Raw genomic sequence first — 22,656 nt, forward strand, 5'->3', positions numbered from 1 at the left:
GCTACATAAAGAGGTATGAGGTTTTAAACATATGATGCAGATCCAATCACTATACATTTAAGGGCTAAGCTTTGATAAATCCGTTTTAAATATTTTAATTTATATTACTTTAGCAAATTCTGCTGTTATTTTTTAAACTAGATGTTCTGCTTGCATATCTCCTAAAACTCATGTAAATTGATTTAACATGTTATTATGTCTCTTCTATAAATTTTGTGGTGTGCTAAAAAGTCCTCGTTTGTTATCCTCTGATAATTCTTACAAATCCTGCAGTGTTTTTTACTAAATAATATTTATTATTAAAATCCTTTTTGCCTTGTACTTATTTTCAGAGGACAGACCCTTGGTAGCACAATTTGCTGCAAAGAATGCTGTTGAGCTATCTGAGTGTGCTGAACTTATATATTCGTAAGACTTACAAATGTTTGTACTATTTTGAACATGAATTTCATTGTTCATTACAACTTAATGCATTTAGTAATAATAATAAGAAGAATTTTTAAAAAAATATATTTATTTTTTAAATAGGCAAACAGATGGCATTGATTTGAATTGTGGATGTCCCCAGAGGTAGTGTATAATGATATAGTTGAATCATGTTTTTCAAAATTAACGAGACACCAGTAATTGATAATGCTCTGTTTCAATTCTACTATTTAACAGTATACTATTTGTGAAGTGTGTCTTGCTCAAATAAAGCCACCTTGAATTTGGGCCAGACAAAAAAAAAAAAAAACAGTCAGAATAAAACGTGTATACAGTAGAGAAATTACCCGGTATGCCCAGAACCATCGCAATCCCGGATGTCTGAATTTTCTGGTTTTCTGGATCGGCCAAGAAATTATGTTATTCAATGTTATATCAAACACAAATTACAATGAAAAAGAGTAAGACATTTTAAAATAAGAAGAAAAAAAAAGAAAAGCTCTCCTAAATTTTGTAAGAAATGTTAGAAAAATAAAATTTAAAAGAATAGAAACATTTACAAGTTTAGACAAGAAAAATGAATATTAAAACCCTGGACAAGGCTATGATCAGCTAAATTAAAAAAAAAAAAAAAACTTTATCTTAAAAGTTATGAATAAAACGAACTGATTGAGTACGAAATTTATTGTGAACGATGGGGAAAAAAACATAGTGGAATCAGATTTGTAATGCTTCATAAAACAATAATCTCCTGTTAGTAATAAATAATTGTATGCTTGGATTAATAAATAATATTCTATTTTATTTTTTACAAAAGAAGACTATTTGTAATGATTGCAGATGTGATTCCACATCAAGAAAAACTTGCAAATGATACCGCACTTCTAAAAAAATAGAATTTATCCAGTAGAAAAATACTGCTTTGTTTATCGTAATAATAATGTATTTTCCGAAAATTATAAAACAACTTGACATAATAAATCAAGGATAACAAAACTGAGTAACTAAAGTAGATTTAAAAAAATTCTAACATGCCAATACTCTTGAGGCATAAGTTTCAAGTTCCTTAACTCGGATATCCAATTGACAACACACAGAAATGATTAAGAATAAATAATAGAAGAATCTTGAAGATGCACCAAATGATGGTTGGTTCGGGAAAAAAATCATATTTTTTTAAATCCCCAATTGCTCAAATTACGATATTACGAAAAAAGGAAGAGTGAAATTCAACAATTTGATTCAGTGTTGTCTTTGATTGAATTGATTCAATGACAATGATAATTTCCGAATTTAGGGTAAAATTGCGTTTTCCCCTGACACTTCTCAGGGCTTACAAATCCATCATTTTACTTTTAGACCATATCATTGTTCAATTTCCGAATTTTCACTCCAGATTTTAAATTCACCAGGATCCGAGTTTAGAAAAAGAATCATACTTATTTTTTTAATGTCGTTTTTATTTTTAAAACATCGTGTTCTTATAAGGCGTGGCAAAACTTTGTTGCGTTTTTAATTAAATGTTGCGATTTTATAATTTTATTTAATCCGCTTTTTTAAATAATGCGTTAAAAAAATGAACTACTCATATTTGGATTCTAACAAATGTTTTATAAATCTCTTTGGAATCATTTAATTGTACCAATAATAAAAGTTTATTCATATTTATTTGGATGAATTATGAATTTTAGTAGTAGTAGTCTGGACAAAGCTTGATGATTTTTGTATTTTTCCCTCCCACTAGCACAGTCATTTATGTTTATAATTTAAAAAATTCTTCTGATTAGTTTTTAATTGATTAAATTAAATTTTACTATATTGCTACTTTATAATTGAATAAAAAATAGCCGTATTTTAATTGTTTGCATATTTCCATTTCACTTTTTTTACTTTTTATTAGTAAAGTACAAAGATATATTTTTCTTTTTATTCCCCTTTTACTGATACGCACCTGCAATGCATATCTCCCACCTCCTCATAAATCAAAGAGAAAACGCAATCAGCATGCCACTCCTTTATGTTTAATCAGGGTGGCCACCCACCTGGAATTATCAGGGAATTTTTTTGTATTGGAAAAAACTTGGAATAATCAGGGAAATTTGGATAAAAACCTGGAAAAATCAGGGAATTTTAAAAATAAGCTGGAAATTTTTTTAAAAATAATTTTACTATCCCTTATACCCACTTTATTTAGACGGAAATTTATCGTCAAAAAATTTAAATATTATCAACTTAACTTTGTTTTTATTAAAATTTACTTTGTACTTTGTTTTATTGTAATTTGTACTTTTGTTTACTTATGTACTTTGTTTTTATTAAAATTCTTTCCATTATCACCCTGCTAAACTAGAATGCCATATGAAACTCTCCCGTGGTTGCTAAATGAATGGAGAAACCCTTGACCTCTTTGGAAATTATGGGACTATACAGTTTAGGAAAGGTAAAGATTGTGGGGGAGGTGGAGGAAAGGGTTAGGATATTTGCTTCTATTAATAAAAGTTTTTTTTCATCTTCATCTAGTCCGTGGGCCTTTATCGTTCAAGTTTGTTCAGATGCTTTGCGGGCAATTTTTCTTTTAACAAAATGTTTTTGTATTTTTAACTTTATAAAATTCTCCAAAGAATAATTGGTTATAATTTAATAATAGACTTCATCATGTAATTTTTTCTTAAAGCTTTTGTATTATTTTTTGTTTGCAATGAATTATTTTTTCCTCAGCCAAGCCAACCAATCACCCCTTACAACAAAATCATTACAATTGTTGCATTGATGTTAATTTTCTGGATTTTATTTTAACCTTTAATAACAAATTTAATTTTAGAAAAAGGTTCTTTTACAAATCACTATTTAAATGTTAACATTTAATTTTACGTTTTGTTGGTTAATATTTGATTTATGATTTGAATTTTGCATTAATCAGAATGTTGAAAGTTAGTAAATATTGCTAACATTTCAGAGATGATATTTGGAAAACTATTTCTCCTTTTACTCTGAAAGCTGGCAGAGACAAGGAATCTATAGGAAACATGTTAAATGTTGTACAAACTTAGTATATACATAGAAAAAATATTTACATGTGTTTATTAGAAAAAAAATAAATATGTTTTTTTTTTTTTTTTTTTTTTTTTTTTTTTTTTTTTTTTTTTTTTTTTTTTTTTNGTAAACAAGGTATCATTTCCAAAGTAAAAAATTGAAGAGTTAGAAATACTGACTTATAAATATCAGTTTTCAATAAGTTATAGGCTGTTAAATGAAGGGCTACATCATTTGAATTTTTTAACCGTGGTAAGAGAATCTCTAGCAAAGTACTTTTTAAAATTAAAAGAAAATTCACACTAATAATAGAAAAGGGAAAAAATAATAATTAAAGTAAACTGTAACGAAACAGGTTATCTTGCACAAATGTTTAGAAACATTTCGTATTCTGATTTTAAAAAAAAAAAAAAAAAATTAAGATAATTTTTGGGTATTTTATGTGCGACACCAAATATATTTATAAATCAATACTTTAATTATATATTTGTAATTGTACTGTGCCACTAGGATATAACGTAATTAAATTATATTTTTTGTTCAAAGCAAGATTTTAATATAATAATATTTTTATTGTAAATTTCTAATTAATTATTTTTGCGTTAGACACCATTGCTTTTCTTTTCATTATATTTGCTTTTATTTCTATCTCTTATTTTGCTTTTTCTTTATAAAATATAGTGAAATATGAATGGAAACAATTGAAATATTCTTTTAGATTAATTTACAATAATGTATATCCCCACCTTTACCTATTATAATTTGTTTAACAACCTTTCCCCTTAGAACACATACCAAATTTCAAATTAATTATATATCATGTTTTGCAAGTTGAGAACTGCATTAAATTTTTTATTCAAATGTCAGCTTCAGAATTCAGTCAAGTTTACATTTCAATTACAAACAAATTCACATAGTTTAGACAATTTGTAAATGAGTAATAATTTTTTGCTTTCATGTGATTTACCACCAACTCCAATAATTTAATCAATTTAATTTGCACATATTATGATCAGTTTTTATAAAACAAATTGTTTTTCGATAGGTTATGATATTTTATGGAAATTTATGTTCCTTTTTTTTACGTCTGACACCATGTAATTGCCTATTTGTAAAACACAATTAACTAATCTAAACTGAGAAGCCATGTAGTTAGATTGGAATTTTTTAAATATTCTAATTTCAAATAAGAAAAAAAAGAATATAATTTAAATAATTTTATCTAGTTTTTTCTATAGAATATAGAACAAGAAATTTGACAATTTTGCATTTGCGAATACTGAATAGCTCTTAAAATAATAGTGCTAATTCAAAACAAACAACATTATTTGAACATTCACTTTAGATATGGGTTTAAAGAAAATTATATCAATGAATTTTATGAAGAGCACTGTTTGGATTAAATGCAATATAAAATGGCTTCATATTGAAATGTAAATAAATATAAAAATTTATTAATGTATAATTGCTTGGAATTATTTTCTTTTGCAAACAAATACCTGGAAATTTTAAGATTTTTACTGGAAAACCTGGCAAAATCAGGGAAATTCGAAACCTGATTTGAGTGGCCATCCTGTTTATTGACAGCAGCTTATATCAGAAAAACAATGATTCTTTCGGACACACATTAGAAAATAAAACATTTGTCCCTTTCCTGCCCCCTCTCAATCTAAAGATCTTTAAGGTCATGGATATTGAAATTTTCTCTTGATAAACAGGGAGAAAAATACCCCCTCCCTACACTCTTCTCTAATCAATTTCAAGGATGAGTCAAACTTCTGCTTTTCTCTTCGATCGTTCTAGTGCAAAATGGCAGGAAAACCAAGCAAAATTTCCCCCCATTTTCTGGATACCGGATAATGGTTCTATACTGTATTCAGGAAGTGTAGAGACAAATACATCTCTATCAGAAGTAACTCAATATCAGTTTCACCTAGACTTCTCTAAATAAAGCCACTTGTATTAATGGCCAATGTACCTACCATTTTTATAAATGATTTGTTGCTACATTGTTACATAACTTGGAGGATAGTAGAATTAATATTATCTCTGGTTGCAATGATAGTAGCCTAATTCTGTCACTGACTGAAACTTAGTCTTGCATACTCTCTTGGGGATTGAAATTATGGGAAAAACCTGTTAATCCCATGGAATGATTAGGCCATTTCATGAAATGGCCCTATTGTCCCTTACCACACGAGTAATTAGCCTCGACATTATTGTGTAATAGAGAGAAATACTTTTTTTCTCATGTCATGCTAATAGAATGCAAAATCTTTTTCTCGCTTGTGAATTGCTTTCAACATGTGCTATGGTTTACTGTATATTATGGTGTGTAAGTCGATTTTTTAAACTCCCAAAATTTTACAAAAAGCAATGAGTCAACTTGCACACTGGATATTTAATAAATATGGATATTTGTTGATCATGATATATCAATACATTGATGATGAGATAGATATGAATAATTCTGTATAAATTTACCACTCTCAAAAATTATTTTTAAATATGTATAATTAATTAGTCATTTTCTCTCACCATATTTTCTTTAGGTTTAAAGGCTTTTTTAGAAACAATACTTTAAATTACATTCAGAAAAAAGAATAAAGAAAATTAAGATAATTTATTTAAGAGGGTTTCAAAAAATATAACACAAAGGAAACTTTTAAAATATTCTATAAAGCTACGCATTATTGAATCCACCACAGATGTTTCAAAACATCTGTGGTGGATTCAATAATGTTGTGCATCGTTATTTAGAGTAAATGTATTACATCCAGAGAGAATAATGTGATATATTTTAAGCTTGAGAAAATTTTGTAGACTTAATAATTTTTATTTAATCTTTATTTTCATATTTGACTTTATAGCAGTTGATACAAGACATGCAAGAAACTTGGTATCTCATAATCAAAAATAGAGGGCCAACTTATACACCGTTAAAATCAGTAATTATTTTATTTTCTGAATTATTTGTACAATATAAAAGTACTATAGAGGAGGAAAAAAGAGGACATTTAGTCCAATAGTTAGCTCCATATGTGAAGACTCATTGATGGTGTGAGAAGGCTTTGGCTGTGGTGATAAACTTAACCTAGCTTTACCCCAGGTTGCATGGAAACTCTCAGGCACCAAAAAAATGCTAGAAGCCTGTTTACTGCCATTTGCAGAGATAGCTGGTGATGCATGTTGGATTTTCTAACAAAACAATTCCTGAATTCACATTGCACTATCTTAATGAGGATGGTTTTCTTTCTTAATATACATATGACATTCTCATTGACTTTATGCCCAGCACAAATTCAAGGTGGCTTTATTTCAATTGGACTCATCTTAGCCAAATATTTTTCTGTTGTTCATGTCCCATTTTTATGTTATAAGTATAAAATAACATACTATGTATTTGTTGAATATTTTGATTGACAAACAAAATGTAGAAAATAGTTTTTAATTGTGAATTTAAATATTCTACGTTTTACATGTAAAAGAAAGAGTGCTGGTTTCAAATACAACTAATAAACAAGCTGTTGAGTTGACAGAAATATTAGTAAAATTATTAAAAAGATGTTACCAAAAAATCTTATTCTAAAAGTGTGTTTCTAATATAAAAGCTAAATATAAGGGAAAAAATCTTATTCTCTATTTAATCATTTTTTTTGTTGTTCATTTTAAATTACTAAGTAATGTGTCTCGTATATGCAGTAGGAATCTGTCTATTTCTTTTTATGTTCATTTCATGCGAAATTTGTTTTTTAACCAATAAAAATTAAAGTTTCATCAGAATTTTAACTATTAACCTTTTCTGTGCAACATTATTGATCCTTTATTCTACTAAAATATGTACATTTCAGCAACCATGTAAATGTTCAATAGGTTAAGTTTGTTCGTATCAATCAAAAGCACTCTTAAGTTTGTGTGGAAATTAATCATTATTTCGTTACAAATTAAGTTTTGTGCAGATATGTATTTTCACCCATCATGAAAGCTTCGTTGATTAGCCAAAAGGAAATGCAGTCATAGTAATACATAAAAGTGTTTGCTAAGAAACATAAAAGTGTAAAAAGTCAGTGTTTAAAGAGGTTAAATTAAATGTGGCAGAAAAAGATATTGAAACAATAGAAATTGAAGCCAATTCCGTAATTGCTAGCAAACCTTGAGAAAAATATTGAGGATGGGTTACGCAGGAAAGTATATCTACAATAAAAAGAAGTTCAATATTGTTAGCAAAAGCAAAATGAATTGCTTGACATTTGACCATTTCCTTTCTTCAGTATCTTTTTAGAAATAGACTAGTAAAACTTGTCTTGTAAATAAAGCTTTAAATCTGAAAGAAAAAAAATATATATTTCTTTATTATTTCACTGTGTTGTGTACTTAATTTANAAGAAAATGTTATTATTAAACTAAAAAACTGTTCCGTTTCGTCTATAAAAAAATTTCATCCGATCATACTCTTCACCAACGTCGCCGCCATTTTTATTTACATTTGTATACGTCATCACATAAAATTGAAACGTCATAAAAGCAAACGATCTGATTGGTTCATGAAAGAAATTGCCTGAACGGTTGCAGATATTTCGTGCAACCGTGATTTCTATATCACACGAGCAATTTTTGGAGAAATTTCACTTACAGTTGCACTTACACTTGCAGTTGCACATATTTTCTCTCGTGTGATATAGCCATAAGGTAGTGAGACGCGTAAGGGCGAGGGCATCACACTCGCATACTAGCCAACTTTTACGCATTTGGCGTAAAATTTTATTTTCATATGTAATGTGGTAGTAAATATATACTATTTTTTCTTTTATAAACTTAATTTTTAAATGATTTTGAACACCACTATTCTTAAAAAAATTAATCATGTATATTAATATGTATTACTATCATAGTTGTCAGCTTGAGCTTTTTTAAATACAACGTATTTTGTTGCTTAAAATTGAAATTTTAGTTCCATTTTAATACCACTGGGAAAAATCATAATGGAAGGGATTAAAAGTTGGCAGGTATGCACTCGTATAGGATGCGATGTGCTGATTCTACCGCTTCACGGCATTTCCGACATATTGGTTCTTGTTCGAAAAGTCCCATTCTATGTAGATGTTTCCTAAAATGATAGTGCCCAGTGATGAAGCCTACAATTGTTTGAATCTTCAATCTTGGGAACCTAAGGATTTCAGAAACAATTTTTGCAGATGGACTGCTGATCATGCTCTTAGCATGTTTTTGTCCAGGAGAATTGCGCCAAACTTTGTTCTCCTGTTTTCCCCATTTTAGGATGGTCTTCTTTGAAGTCTTCATATTGATTCCACAGAAGGGTTCCGTTCCTATTGGATTGAAAGAGGATCCCCGTTTTGCGAGTTCATCAGCTCTTTTATTATCATCGATTCCTATATGTCCTGGTACCCAAATAAGAATAATTTCATTCCTTTTTGCCAGTTCTTTTAGGGGATTCTTGCATTGCAGAACAATTTTTGATTTAACTTGAAATGAGTAAAGAGCCATTAAGGGCTTGACTGTCTCTGAAAATAAGAATCCGCTTACCATGGTAGCCTTTCTTAATATTTATCTGCAGACAGTTGACGATAGCAAGTACCTCCGCCTGAAAGACAATAGCATATTCCCCAAGACCTTTAAAAAGATTGAATCTTGGTGACACGCCACAGACCCCCAGTCCTGAGAGGTTACCTTTCTTTGATCGATCGGCAAACCCGATTAGATCATCATTTTTTGTATCAATCGTGTTGTTATTCCATTCTTCTCTGGTAGGAACAACTACCTCAAATGGTCTTTCAAACACGTACTTTTTCTCTATGGAGTCAGAAGGCATAAGGAGAGTTGGATGGTGGATTTTCTTAGTAATACCTCCTGGTAATACTTTTCTTAGTAATACCTGGCATGACCTCCAGAAGAGGGCTTGTCATACCACTGATATTGCAGTTTCATTCTATATGCAGTTATTCTGGCAGCGCTGCACATGAAGATATCTGAAGGAGTCAGGTTCAGAATTGCCTTTAGTGCTTTGTTAGGGGCTGTAGACATTGCGCCTGTGATACACAAGCAGGCCAGTCTTTGCAGACTCCCCAGTTAGTCCTTCACAGTTTTCTGTTGTACTTTACACCACCATATCACTGAAGCATAAGTGAAAGCGGTCTTGACAATTGCTGTGTACATCCTAAACATCATTTTTGGTTGTAGACCCCAGTTTTTACCAGCACATCATTATGCATTTTTTGCTTGATTGATTTTGTAGTCAACATGTTTATTCCAGGTGAGTTTTTGGTAAAGGATTAAGCCTAAAAATTTCACCTCGGAGGCAATATTGATTTCAACGTCAAAAAGTTTTGGAATAAAAAAGCCTTCCCTTTTTATTTTACGAGTGAATGGTACTAGATTGGTCTCCTGTGGATTTATGTCTAGATTCCTCTCCCTGCAACATTTGCTTACATAACTTAGAGCGCTTTGCATTAGTTGGCAAGTTATGTAAAAATCTTTACCAAGGATGAGTATGACAATATCGTCCGCATTTCCCTGGGTATAGTGGCCTATATTATTTAGATGTTTTATTAGGCTATTTACAACCAGATTCCAAAGTAATGGGGATAGTACACCTCCTTGTGGACAGCCTCTGGTTGTTTTTTTTCTAATGTCTCGTTGAAGATTTTCATTTGAATGACTCTATCCAAAAGTAGGGTCCTAATCCATGAACATAAAGTTTGGTCTATCCCTGTATCCCTTAAGGCATTAAGAATGGATAGGCGAGAGGTATTATCAAAAGCACCCTGAATATCAAGGAAAGTAGTCAATACAATTTTCTTTCTCTCCAGGGTGTCTTCAATCTTAGATACTAGCTTGTTTAAGGCTGTCTCTTTGGATTTACCAGGTTGGTAGGCAAACTGTAGATTATGCAAGGGGTTATTGCTACCCAGGTAATCCCTAATACGCCTATCAATAATTTTCTCCATAATTTTGAGAAATAATGAAGATAAGCTGATTGGTCTGAAAGACTTAGCCTGGTCATAGTTACTTTTGCCAGGTTTGGGAATGTAAATAATACTGGTCTTCTGCCATAGCTTTGAAATGTGTCCCAGTGCCAGACTAGCTCTGTAAATTCTGGTTAACACAGGGATGATAGGATCTCCTGCCTTTTGGATCATTACAGGCATGATTCCATCAGGTAGGCTCTTAAGTAGTTTGAAGGTGGAGATAGCCCTCTAGACATTGTCTTGATATTGTCTTGATTGATAATATTTTCAATTGTCTTGATTGATTATCTTGATTGATAATATTTTCAGCATAGGTCCATTGATTTCTTTGTATTCTTTTTACAGAGTCAATGAAATGCTGTCCTTCATTGCTATCCATATCAATGGCTCCTGGAAAGTGAGTTTTGGCCATAACTTCCATCGTATTAGACAATTTTTATTGTATGAACCTATAATTTTGTTCTGCAGAGTTTCTGCTGTAATTTCTAGATCGTAATTATCTCTAATATGATTTTTACCCAGTTCAGTCAGCCCCATAATTTCGTCTTGGAATTTCTTCCAATTTGTTCTCATGCGGTCTCTGAAGCAGCGGTCAAGATTTATATTGGAGTTTATATTTCAAAATGGTTGTTTTGATGGTCGGAACCCGATGGTCTCCCATCTACTTTGTTAACATATCTTATATACTAGTGAATTTTAATTGTATTTTTGTAATGGTAGACACACTACAGTAGTCATGAAAATTTTCCTTAAATGTGTTTTTGTACATGATTAAAAAGCATTATTGATGATGGAGTTTTCGAGTGGCGGGTTATTTTTTGCTCCCATACATATTTCCTTTAAATTAAATATTTATTAATAGCTTAAACTATCTATATATATCTCACTTTTGCTACCACTTTAAGAAAATTCTAGGCCGTGGGAACTCGGTGCAAATGTACATGTACTTCATTCTCTGCTGATTTTTTATATAGCATTAAAATAAAAATACGAAAACCCATTTTTTAAAAAAAGAATTCAATTTTCGGCATCATTTGATTCCATACTTATCCGCAAGTCTCGAGTACGGTAGCCCGTGGTATCCTATATCTTTAGCTTTTTTCAATTACGATCTGTCATTTTTTATAGTTAGATATTTTATTTTTATTTTATAACCGTCGTTGAACAGCCGACCCAAGTTTTGGGTCTACGACTACTAATGTTCAACTACGTAGGCTTGTCATTTTGAACCCAATCCTGAAGACAAGGGAACTCCTGGACCAAGTATTGGGAGAAATTTGCCTTCGTGGAGGACTTTTTGATCGAACTAACCCGCATATGCGTTAGATGGAGAGGAGGACCACGAGAACCTCCCTCGGTTAGTCTGACGGCAAGGGGACTCTAACCCATGATCCGTCTACCACTGAGAATATTTTGCGTCAGCAGTGTGGTCGGTGCGAGCCAGATGCGGAATTCGTATCTACCAGCCATCGCCGGGATCGAACCCCGGTTCACCTCATTGGAAGGCGAAAGCTCTATCCCCTGAGCCATCGCGGCTCATAGTTAAATATAAATGTTAAAAAAAAGGTCTGAGAATTGAAGTCAAACGTAATATCCCCCCATCCTCGCCCTTGTTTTCAAGCCTACTTATCCTTATCGCCTATTCTTCACATTTCTGATTTTGAGTTTCGTAACGATATCGTGCTTAAAAAAACAGTTATTTAAAAAGAACTGATTTTATAAGGGTCTGCTTCTTAATACTGCAGTTCTTTCTGATTTAGAAGTGATTAACTCTTTGGGTATTGAAGTCACGGAAATTTATTTAATTAAAACCTTCGGTGTAGAGGAATGCATTGAAACAGATATGTCTATTGAATCCGTATGATTGCTTGCATCACGAGAACGCTCGTCACTTAAATCCGATTGATTCGTCTCCCTGATCGTAGTTTTAAGTGGTGAAAAAGAGTTTCATTAAAAACTGGTGGATTAACGGGTCACACACCTAAACAGTTAAATTCTTGAGCAGATTCAATTTTTGCTGCCATAATGCCAGCCTCAGTCACTAGATTCGACTCTTGATACTATGTGATTAGGTCAGGATAACTTAGCAACTTTTCAACTAACTGTTTAAAGGGTTTAAAAATGACCAGTTCAATGGTTGGAGTCCTGTGTCCTGATAGTTGTAACATAATTAATGCAACATTCGTAGAAAACTCCAAAGAGTTTAAGTGTTTTGAGTTAGTCGAATAACCATCCAAAAGCTGTATAACTTGTATTATACAGAAACATATAGCCAACAAACTTGCATGTCATTAAATAGGTAATTAAAAGTATTATTTGATTTCATGAATTACATTCGTGTACAAATGATGTGACATTTTTATAGCTAGAGAAATTATTATAGTAAATGAAACTGATACTAAATTATATTAAAAACTTATAATTAGACATTTGAATTAGCTTCTAAATCGTTCTGGTTCACTTTAAAAGTAACCAAGACGTACAATTTTAGCAACTACGTCACTTTTTAAGCAAAACGCTACTTAAGCAATAGTTAGAATGAACATAACAGAATGAGTTGTTTAACAATTATCTGATGCATGTAATAAATTACCACAAAATTAGATCTTTACACAGGATGTTCAAAAATTACATTGAAAACTTGCATAACCAATAAGCTTAACGCGTTTACAGAATGCCTTCTTCTGAAAAAAGCCTTCACGTGGAAAAAGCTTCCTTATCTATTAGGGTATTCTTCCTTCAATACTTTTTAGAAATCAAAAACTATTTAAGCAACTTTGAAGTCTAGAACGCCTTTTATTACTGTGTCAACATATTTGTTTCTAAAAGTGAGACGATGGCTAGATGAAGAAATATAGAACGTTTTATCTTTAGACAAAACTCTCGCAAATGTTGTTGACCCAAGAGATTTTTTTGGATGACAGCTGCTCAGTTGAACTAATCGTCTGAATCTTGAGAATCAGAAAATATGTTGATGCTTTTGAATTATTCGAGTAGCCTTTAGTTCTCCATCAAAAACTGTTTGGTATTTTTCCGCAGAGGCATTAAAGGAGAAGTAGAAAAAAAACTCCTACAATTGCGAATCAGGATTTTCATAAAGGGAGCCATCTGTGTATATATGTATCCCATTCTAGGTAATGTTTGTCACTAGTATATGGAGCTAAACACCTTAACACACCCGAATTGTTTCTCTTACAAAAGCTAGAAATCAGAAGCTTGTTTCAACATACATCATATTCAGTGAGTTCTTACAATGTCTTCAATGTAAGCTGGCAATTCAAAATTCTGCTTGAGGTCCCAAACAAATTGAATACATTTTTTTTTTAAATTTTTAAATTTCTATCTTTTCTTGTGATTCTAATTAGTTTCTCATAAAGAATTAGAGATAATTTTTCAATTATAGTTATAATGGTTTTATTATTTGTCGATAAAGGCATTGCATCTATCGGTGTTGACTCCAGTTACAAATTTCAATGATTGACATTGTAAAAGGTCTAGTTTTTTAAAAATTTGATTATTTGCTGTTATTAAGTTTACGCTAAAGTATGTAATAAAAGGTAGAATGAAAGTCCTATAAGTAACATTAAGATTTGTGGTCTATCACATCTCTATCGGGATCCAGTTAGACTTTTCAGAACAGTTATTCTCTATTGACTGTGGTTTGATATTGATTTAATTTGAAATTTCTAGTTGAATTTTTTTATCAAACTTAACTCCTAAGTTATTAAGCTTGCTAGTATGGGTATTGTACTTTAGATCAGGAGGATTGAAAAAGATTCGAAGGTAATTTTCTTTAAATTCACAGACATGTTATATTCAGTGAAGAAATTTGCATTTCGCTTCGGAACTTGTGCACTAATAATTAAATCGTTTGCAATGAGTAAACAATTTATCAGATTATATCATTTACATCATAGATTCTCAACCTTTTTAACGTTGCAACCCTTAAGGAGCAAAAAGCATTTCAACGCCCCCCTTCGTGAAAATCTAGTTATTTAGAGCATGGGGACGGAGGGAGAAGTGCTGAATTATAAGAAGCAACATCTTTAAGCAATTTTTTTGTGCTTTAAATTTTTTTTTTTTAAATAATGTGTACATTAACTCGATAATTTTCTCATGACAGGTAAACGCAGTCTATTTGTTATGATCAAAACAAATACGTTTAAGGAAAAAAAATACAACAAAGAGACCTATGCTTAAAAAATGATTTATTCTTAATTAGATAAATGAAAAAACACCCAAAAAGATTTTTAACAGTAAAAAGAAGTATCAACGAGACATTCAAGTAACTATGTTGGGGGGGGGGTGATTGTACTTAATGGTTCAGAACCAATTTCTTTACAGTCGGTTTAATACTTTTAGATGAAGACGCAAATACACTCGCTGCACAATTTCGAGTTGATTTCTCCTTTTTGTGACAAGATCTGTAACTGCACTGAATCCACGTTCAACAAGTTAGGAGGAAGGAATGGCAATTAAAAAAATTTTTAATGGTAGTCTACAGTCCAGGATAGAGACGACTGACGTTACCNTGAAGCAGCGGTCAATATTTATATTGGAGTTTATTTCAAAATGGATGTTTTGATGGTCGGAACCTGATGGTCTCCCATCTACTTTCCATTTCGTGATATTTTTACTAATAGCCGGTGTTGCTATAGTAATGTCAATTACTTCAGAACGATTAGAAGTTATAAAGGTAGGGTCATTGCCTTTATTCAAAATATCTAAATTGTAATTAAGAATAAATTCTAAAAGACACTCACCTCTTTTATTTGTGTCTGTGCTGCCCCATACAGTATGGTGAGCATTGCAGTCCAGCCCTAAGACTACCTGCAAGCTGTTTTCTGCACAAAACTGCAGGAGTTTGTGCAGTGTTTGGTCAGGTGGAGCCTTCTCTTCATAGGGTAGGTAGACTGAGCAAAAAACAATTTCTCGGTCTCTTCCCTCTATGTTGAGTCTGACTTTCACTGCTGTTAAATCCCTATGAATAAAATCTGTTAGAGGTAGAACCTTAATATCTTTATCTATTAGGATACATGTTCTAGCTTCACTATTAAGATTATAAATGAGCTTACCTTTTGTTCCTTTGAGGCCACTGATTTTTCCCCTGACAAGCCAAGGTTCTTGGATCAGGGCCAGGTGAAAATCCTCATCAAGAAATTTCTTGGTGAGGTTTGTGGTGCCACTTCTACTGTGGTGGATGTTGGCTTGAAGAACCTTCACCCCCATCGTTTTTGGAAGGTTTGTCTAGGACTTTGGCTTGAACTTGGTGAAGTCCGATATAAAATTTATATCCCCTTTTGCCAAGTGTAGCCGCGTCCAGTTCAGGCACGCTAAGGACGATGGTCTGTCCTGATGGTTCATTCTTCCGATGAAGTATGTTCCATTCGGTTGGAGTAAGCCCACCATTTTGTGCCTCAATCTTTCTCAGAACCTCTTTGGACTCCAGTTTACTACAGACTTTCGGCAGTTTAGCAATGATCTTAGTAGTTCTGACAAGTTTCCTTGCCTCTCCTACCAAGAGAGTTTGCTCCTGCCATGGGTTTATCTCAACTACAATCTGTTCCAGCCACTTAGAGCTCCCCAGATCTGCACAATTGATGATAAGTGCCCCATTTTCTAGTCTGCAAGAAAGAAAAGTGGGGACAAAACCCTCTTCATTTCTAGAAATTTTTTCAGTTATCAAGAACTCAAGGTCTAGGGCCTGTTCTTCGGATAAGCGCTCAAGAGGATGTCCTTCAAGAATCACAGCCATTTTAACTGCGGTTAGAGCTTCCTTAAAGGTTATACCTTCAGGTCCTTCTTTCCTGGCAGCCTTTGGGGCTACATCTTGTTCCATCCTTTGGCTTTATCTTTTCTCGCCTCTCTGCTTTGGTTTGGGGTTTTCTACCCAGGTACCTTCAGCCATCTTCTTTTCTCGGGCAAGTTTCTTTTTCTATGCACCAGATAGTCTTTTTTTAAGTTTGATCCCATCCATGGAGGCAGTCATGCTATTAATAGCTTCCTGCCCCACTTGAGATGTTGATTGGGTAGAGGTCATTTCTACCTCTTTTGATGAAGGGTTCATTTTTTCTCCTTCAGTTGGTTTTTCCCTAGTTTCCTTTTCTTTTGCAGAAAGGTCTACTTTGGGATTTTCACCTGCAAATGCAGTAATTTGAGTTGTATTTTTGTCATTTTCAGCCATAAATTACCTCAAATAAAAAGCTCAGGTAAAGAAAGTCAGCCCAGCATTGCCTGAGTTACTGGGTAAGGCAATTACTCTAGATGTTCGCCAGTCAAACTAGAGGCTCCGTTAAGACACTATAACCGCAGTGCCATTTCCCCAAGGCACGGGTCGCGTACGGGAGAAGTTATGAATTACGGGATGGGTTACGGGAGTTGGTTTGCGACCTCCTATTTGTTATTCAGAGGCTATCCTGTCAGTGCTACAGGACATTCGGCTATCCACCACCTGCCGTCGCGCCTGGTAGCCGCTCAAGCCCCAGGTTGATAGTTTTTACATTCTTATTTCAGAATCTGTGTTTTGTTTTAATGAATTTACTTTTGATAATTTTAATTCCCATCACTTATTATTGAAACTGAATCAAATATATATAATATAAAATATTAGACTTTTAAGAGTTGAAGAACAATTATTTCTCTATGGTATTGTTTTAAGTCACTATACAATGTTTTTCACAGAATAATACACACATTCCTTTTCACTTAAGTGTAACCATGTTTCGCAATTTCGTAAGTTATGTGCTATTTATTTTTTGAATTTGTGTATAATTTTCCTGTAATCAAATGAAGTATATCATTGTTTGTGTTTCACCTGTTTAAGCGTACCACTAAATAGATTTATTCTCCATTCAATAGATGGGCAATGTCTGATGGATATGGAGCCTGTCTTTTAGAGAAGCCTGAAATAGTACAAGATATGATTCATCAAGTAAGAAACAGAATTTCAGATTCAAGATATACTGTTTCATTAAAAATAAGAGTACATGACGACCTTAGGTAAAAATAAAGCTTTATTTATTCTTCTTTTAGCTAGATTGAAATAAATAAGTTAATTTTTTCTACAGATGTTTTTATGATATTTATGTAGAGAAGAATTATGTTATGAATGAAACCTGTGTAAAGTTTTTGTCGATGACTGAAATGAAATTATTAAATAGTATTTTATTCTTAACCATATACTATATCTACTAGTATAAATTAATTATCATAGGAACTTTTTTTTAAATAAAAGCGATGTCAGTTTATGCATGATTACTCTAAATAAAAAATACCCAAGTAGTCCTGCAAGAGAAACTATTAAGCTTGAAATTTGACTAAATAACAATAGTTGTAATATCTACACATTTTTTTCAATTTCTTAGTGAAATAAAAAAATACACAAATTTTCATAAAATATGTTGATATTTTTGTCACAGATGTATTTTAGGGTACCAGTAGCAAATTTAATAATAAAGAGACTGTTAAAATCAATCAGTATCAAAGATAGCTATACAAACCTAAATTTACATTTAATTACAATACATTTACTTTTATCACTATGGAAAATAAATACCTTCTAGACTCATTTAAAAGCCCCTCATTTCTTTTCTAAATGTTTGTTTTTTCCCTTTATTTTCCTTTAAAAAAAAACATTTTCTATTGATTTCAGGATACTTTTTTAAAAATTTTCTCTGACTTAGAAATCCAAATTAATTAAAAATTCTATATAACAAATAAAAGTTTAAGGGAAACTGATGTTTTAGTTAACCATGTTTGTACTATGAAGAATTTTTTTTAAATTAAGTTTTAAATGAGTACATTGATTATTTAATAAAATTTTCACTTTTGAAAGCAATGAAATTAAACTATGCATAAACAAAATCACTTACATATTTTTCATACATTTTTAGCTTGCCAATTGTAACATAATTTGTTTAACTCAGGTTAACTAAAAATACTGATTAACCACTACCCAAATGTTGATGAAGTAAAAAGAGATAAACAGTAGCAAGAGGAAAATGCAAATTTTTTATGAAAATCAAACATACCTAATAAAGCGGAAATGCTACTCTATTTAATTTAGCATGAAACAAATAAAAGTAAAATTAAGTAATACTCACAATAATAATACTGACCTTTCACCTCTACTCTTGTTTATTAAATTACAATTGTATAGTCAAAACCAATTAACATAAATTCAAAAAATTTTAAATTAAAAATTCTTTTAAAAAAATAAGCACAAATAAGGAAAGATTTAATTTAAATATATTTATTTATAACCATTTCTAATCGAAATCAGAAAATCCTTCAAATGATGCGTCTGAAATCGCGTGAATATGAATCCCTATGTTTGATTTTAAAATCATTGGAATACAAATCACGACGTTTGATTTTTAAAGTCGTGTGAATGTAATCTTAAAGCTCGATTTTAAAATCGTGCGTATGCAAATGGAGATATTGAATTTTAAAGATGCCGGAGTAAAAATCACACCATTTAGTTTTTAAATTACATGTACCGTGGTATGCAATTTTTAAATCGTTTGAAAACAAATCCCTGTGCATAACTTTTAAATCATGTAAACTGATATTTCTTATTAATATAATGTAATTGTGGGAATATGAATCACGATATTATTTTGGATTTTTAAATTTTTTTAATCTAAATCGCGGTATGGGATTGAATCATTTGAATACAAATTGCGATAAGTGATTATTTATTTGTGTGAACATGCGTCACGATGTTTTATTCGTAAATCATTCGGATTTTAATCTCAATGTTTCATTTTAAATGGCAGGGATTCCGATAATGTTCTTTGATTTTTTGAAATTCTGCAGTCACTCCTGTTAATTTTAAAAAGGTATCTGCAAAATTTAAGGATTATCGTTTGTGTATCCATTCATGATGTACGCCTGGATGAGGAGAATAGATGAGGGTTTATGGTCGTGATCGCTGGTCAATATTTGTATGAAACTATAGGGGGGGGGGCTTGTTTTAATATTTTATGGTATAATTTATGTAAGAATAAAGATTTAAAAAGATTATGCACGATTCAAGGTAATGTTCTTTAATTCTCTTAAATAAGACGAAAGATTTTCTTTTTTAAAATATTAGGTTAGTTAGTCACAGAATCACATAAACTTTAAAATTCTCAAGTCAAACAGACATGTCAACTTTTCTGTCCTAAGCAAAGATATTTATTTTTTAAAATCTTACATCCCATTCTTTGTTTTTCTCACACAAACTGATGCAAAATGAAAATTCCAGTACTGTATTTGTATTTTTATGTTAAGGTGGCAGAGCATAACTGTTTGAATGATCCTTATTGGTGTATTCTTTGTTGTGGTTAATACTTTTGCTTAAGGTTCATTTGAAAAAGTGAACCTTGTTGAATAAAGTTAAAACATTGAGTTTTAAACTTTCTGATTTCATTTTAATATATAATAACTTTTTATTACAAAAAGTTTTATAAACTAAAATGTCTATTAAATGTTTCTTTTAACTTCTCATTGATGATATACTTGAGTGGTGGTGATAATTATTAAATTGGTGTTTTATCTGTTTGAAAATATAAAAAAAAGATATAATTTTACTTTTTGATCTGTCTTTTGTAAAGCTTTTTTCTCAAAATATTTTTTGATTATTCTATGTTGATAAAACGAATAAATATAAAGACAATCTTAACAATAAACTGGAACTAATTTTATCAGAATGTCAGTTCAAAAATATTAAATTAAATTATTAGTAAAGAATGAACTCATTGCATATCTTTGTTCTAAAGAAATTGTGTATAAAATTCTCAAATATGCAACCGGAAAAAATATAATGAAAACTTTCAATTTTAGATTTTTAAATACCCATCTTTGCAACTCTAAAGGAATTAATGATTGACATAAAACGTGTGGAAAAAGAATTATTTTTCGAAAAATAAGATAAGATTTTGTAAAATAAATTTTCTGCATTTTCACTGGGTAAATATATCTGAAATCTCCAAAAAATAGATATGCTCATGAAATGTGTCAATTGTAGATGGTTTCTTTTTTTTGTCACCAGTCTAATATTATATGTGTACTAAAAAGCTATGAAAATCATGTAAATTTCAAGCTCTAGTCATGAGTACATTTCAAGAATTGGCAATATGGAATTTATCTTTCAATTTTTAAATGGCATATCCCTTACAGAAAAACAGTAGAATACTGCAAAAGAGCGGAGCAAGCTGGTGTATCTTTTATTAGTGTTCATGGTCGAACAAAGTCACAAAGAAATGAGCCAATCAATGTAGATGCTATAAAATTAGTAAAAGAAAATGTATCCATACCTGTTGTTGGAAATGGCGATGTATTTCACTTAGATGATATTGTCACGCTTCAAGAGGCCACTGGTGTCAATGGTGAGAATATTGCCATCTTTATTATTTTAGTATATTCTGAATGCTACTATGGTCAACCAAGGATACTGCTAAAATTAATGGAAAATTTCATTAGCTTCAACTTATGTATTTTTATTTTGTAGGGTGTTACACTTAGGAGATACTAAAATTTACATAGAAATACCCTATTTTTTAAAAAACTTTTTTACATAGTTGCTAATGTTCATCTTGCCTGACAGGGAAAACTTAGGTTATATATTGAGACATTATAAGAAATATAGTGATAAAATGAACACCTTTTTTCAGAATTGAAACCAACTATCCTAATTACCATGTTTAAAAACTTATTTTTCAATAAGCTTTGTCTTTTGCATGCCAATTTTGACTTTTTCCAAGGATGATCATTTCAGTGGTATTGAAATGACAATAGATTTATAGTTCCATACAAAATTGTTTTTTTGCTGGATCGTAAATAAACTAATACACTCTTATATATAATTATTATGCAATTTACGTGTGATGGTCATAATAATTTTAAAGATTTAAAAATCATGAAATTAAATAGATAAGCATAAATTTTATCATTACTTTAAATATAAAAATCGAATCTAATGAAAAATTTAAAAAACACTGACAGCTATGAAAAACTGAAAGTGAAAAATTTAGCTTATTTTATTTAAGTCTCATGATTATTGTATCTTTTTAGGTGTTATGTGTGCCCGAGGTCTTCTCCAAAATCCAACTCTTTTTACTGGAACTGACAGAACACCTTCAAATTGCGTTACTGATTGGATTGATACTGCTGTTTCATTTGGAGCTACTTTTACGAGTCTGCATCACCATTTAATTTTCATGCTAGAAAAAATTATGCCAAAAGCAGAGAGAAAACTTTTCAATACCTACTCTTCATTTGCATGTGTATTAGATCATTTAGAATGCTATAATTTGTCTTCCTGATGGTTGGATTAGGCTGAAAATGTTGCAGAAAATAAGAGAAATGAATAATGAAATATATTTTACAGTAATTCTGATATTCACTGGAAGATACATTTGTAGACCTAGAAACTGTCATATTTCTATTAAAGTTTTGTAGTAATGCCTTAAAATGTCTTATATTTTAAATACCTTTCATTTTTCCGATTTTTTTTTCTTTGAAGTTTAAGATTTTAGTATTTTCAATTCAAGATCCATTCAAAACTCAAAGCTTTTTTTATTGAATTTCCATTTATCGACAATTATAAATAATTGAAATAGGATGCTTTTACTTATAAATTTTTATCAGACAATTTTTTTACAATATTATAGTTAATATTGTAAGTAATATTGCTTTCTAAAATATTCAAAACAAAAATCATAATTTTCATTTTTTACTTTTTCACTTTTTACCACCAAAGACATCTTTTAAAGAATAAATTTTATATTTTTCTCAGAAATTTATTCCAGTGTTCCAATTTACATTCAAAATATTAGATTTTTTTGCTTATGTTTTTTTATTATTGTCTGACTTTTAGTCATTTATTTTTTTAATTACGATTATTATTACCATTTCTACATGCAAAGTGGAAATTACAATATGAAAGTACTGTAAAACATTGAAAGTTGTGTTTTCATGAAAAAGCTCATAGTTTAATAAAATATATTGTATATAATAACTTGGTTTCTATTGATTCATTTGTATGACTTTTAAAAGGTCCTATATTTTTGATTAAAATATTTTACTGTGTCTTTGCTGTTACGGCTGAGACATTAGATTGTCTTCATGCATATTTAAATTTAAGAATTTAATTCTAAACATAAAATTTTCTAATATTTGAAAAATCAGAAATTATTAAACCTATTGTGCTCGAATTTTGTATTTTGCG

The 22,656-nt window shown here is 30.8% G+C and overlaps 2 protein-coding genes across 2 annotated transcripts; one reads left to right on the forward strand and one right to left on the reverse strand.

Moving 5' to 3' along the window:
- Positions 1-332: 332 nt before the first annotated feature.
- Positions 333-22,446, forward strand: LOC107439076 (Dihydrouridine synthase 4; the record flags this gene model as incomplete). Its single annotated transcript, XM_043056147.2, is given in 5 exon segments — positions 333-408; positions 529-570; positions 17,304-17,444; positions 20,607-20,815; positions 21,501-22,446. Coding segments are annotated over 5 exon segments (719 nt in total), but the record flags the coding sequence as incomplete, so codon positions are not given.
- LOC107451142 (uncharacterized) lies at positions 14,988-16,284 on the reverse strand. Its single transcript, XM_016067147.3, has 2 exons — positions 15,521-16,284; positions 14,988-15,426 (listed from the first exon to the last, which is right to left on the reverse strand). The coding sequence occupies exon 1, from the start codon at positions 16,282-16,284 to the stop codon at positions 15,634-15,636; it is 651 nt and encodes a 216-aa protein (XP_015922633.2). The 3' UTR covers positions 14,988-15,426; positions 15,521-15,633.
- Positions 22,447-22,656: the final 210 nt, after the last annotated feature.

This window comes from Parasteatoda tepidariorum, chromosome X1 (assembly GCF_043381705.1).
Source record: "Parasteatoda tepidariorum isolate YZ-2023 chromosome X1, CAS_Ptep_4.0, whole genome shotgun sequence".
NCBI lineage: Eukaryota > Metazoa > Arthropoda > Arachnida > Araneae > Theridiidae > Parasteatoda > Parasteatoda tepidariorum.

What these genes read in the sequence shown, in the direction of transcription:
- LOC107451142 (XM_016067147.3), bottom strand. Translation starts at nt 16,284, where the DNA reads ATGGAACAAGATGTAGCCCCAAAGGCTGCCAGGAAAGAAGGACCTGAA.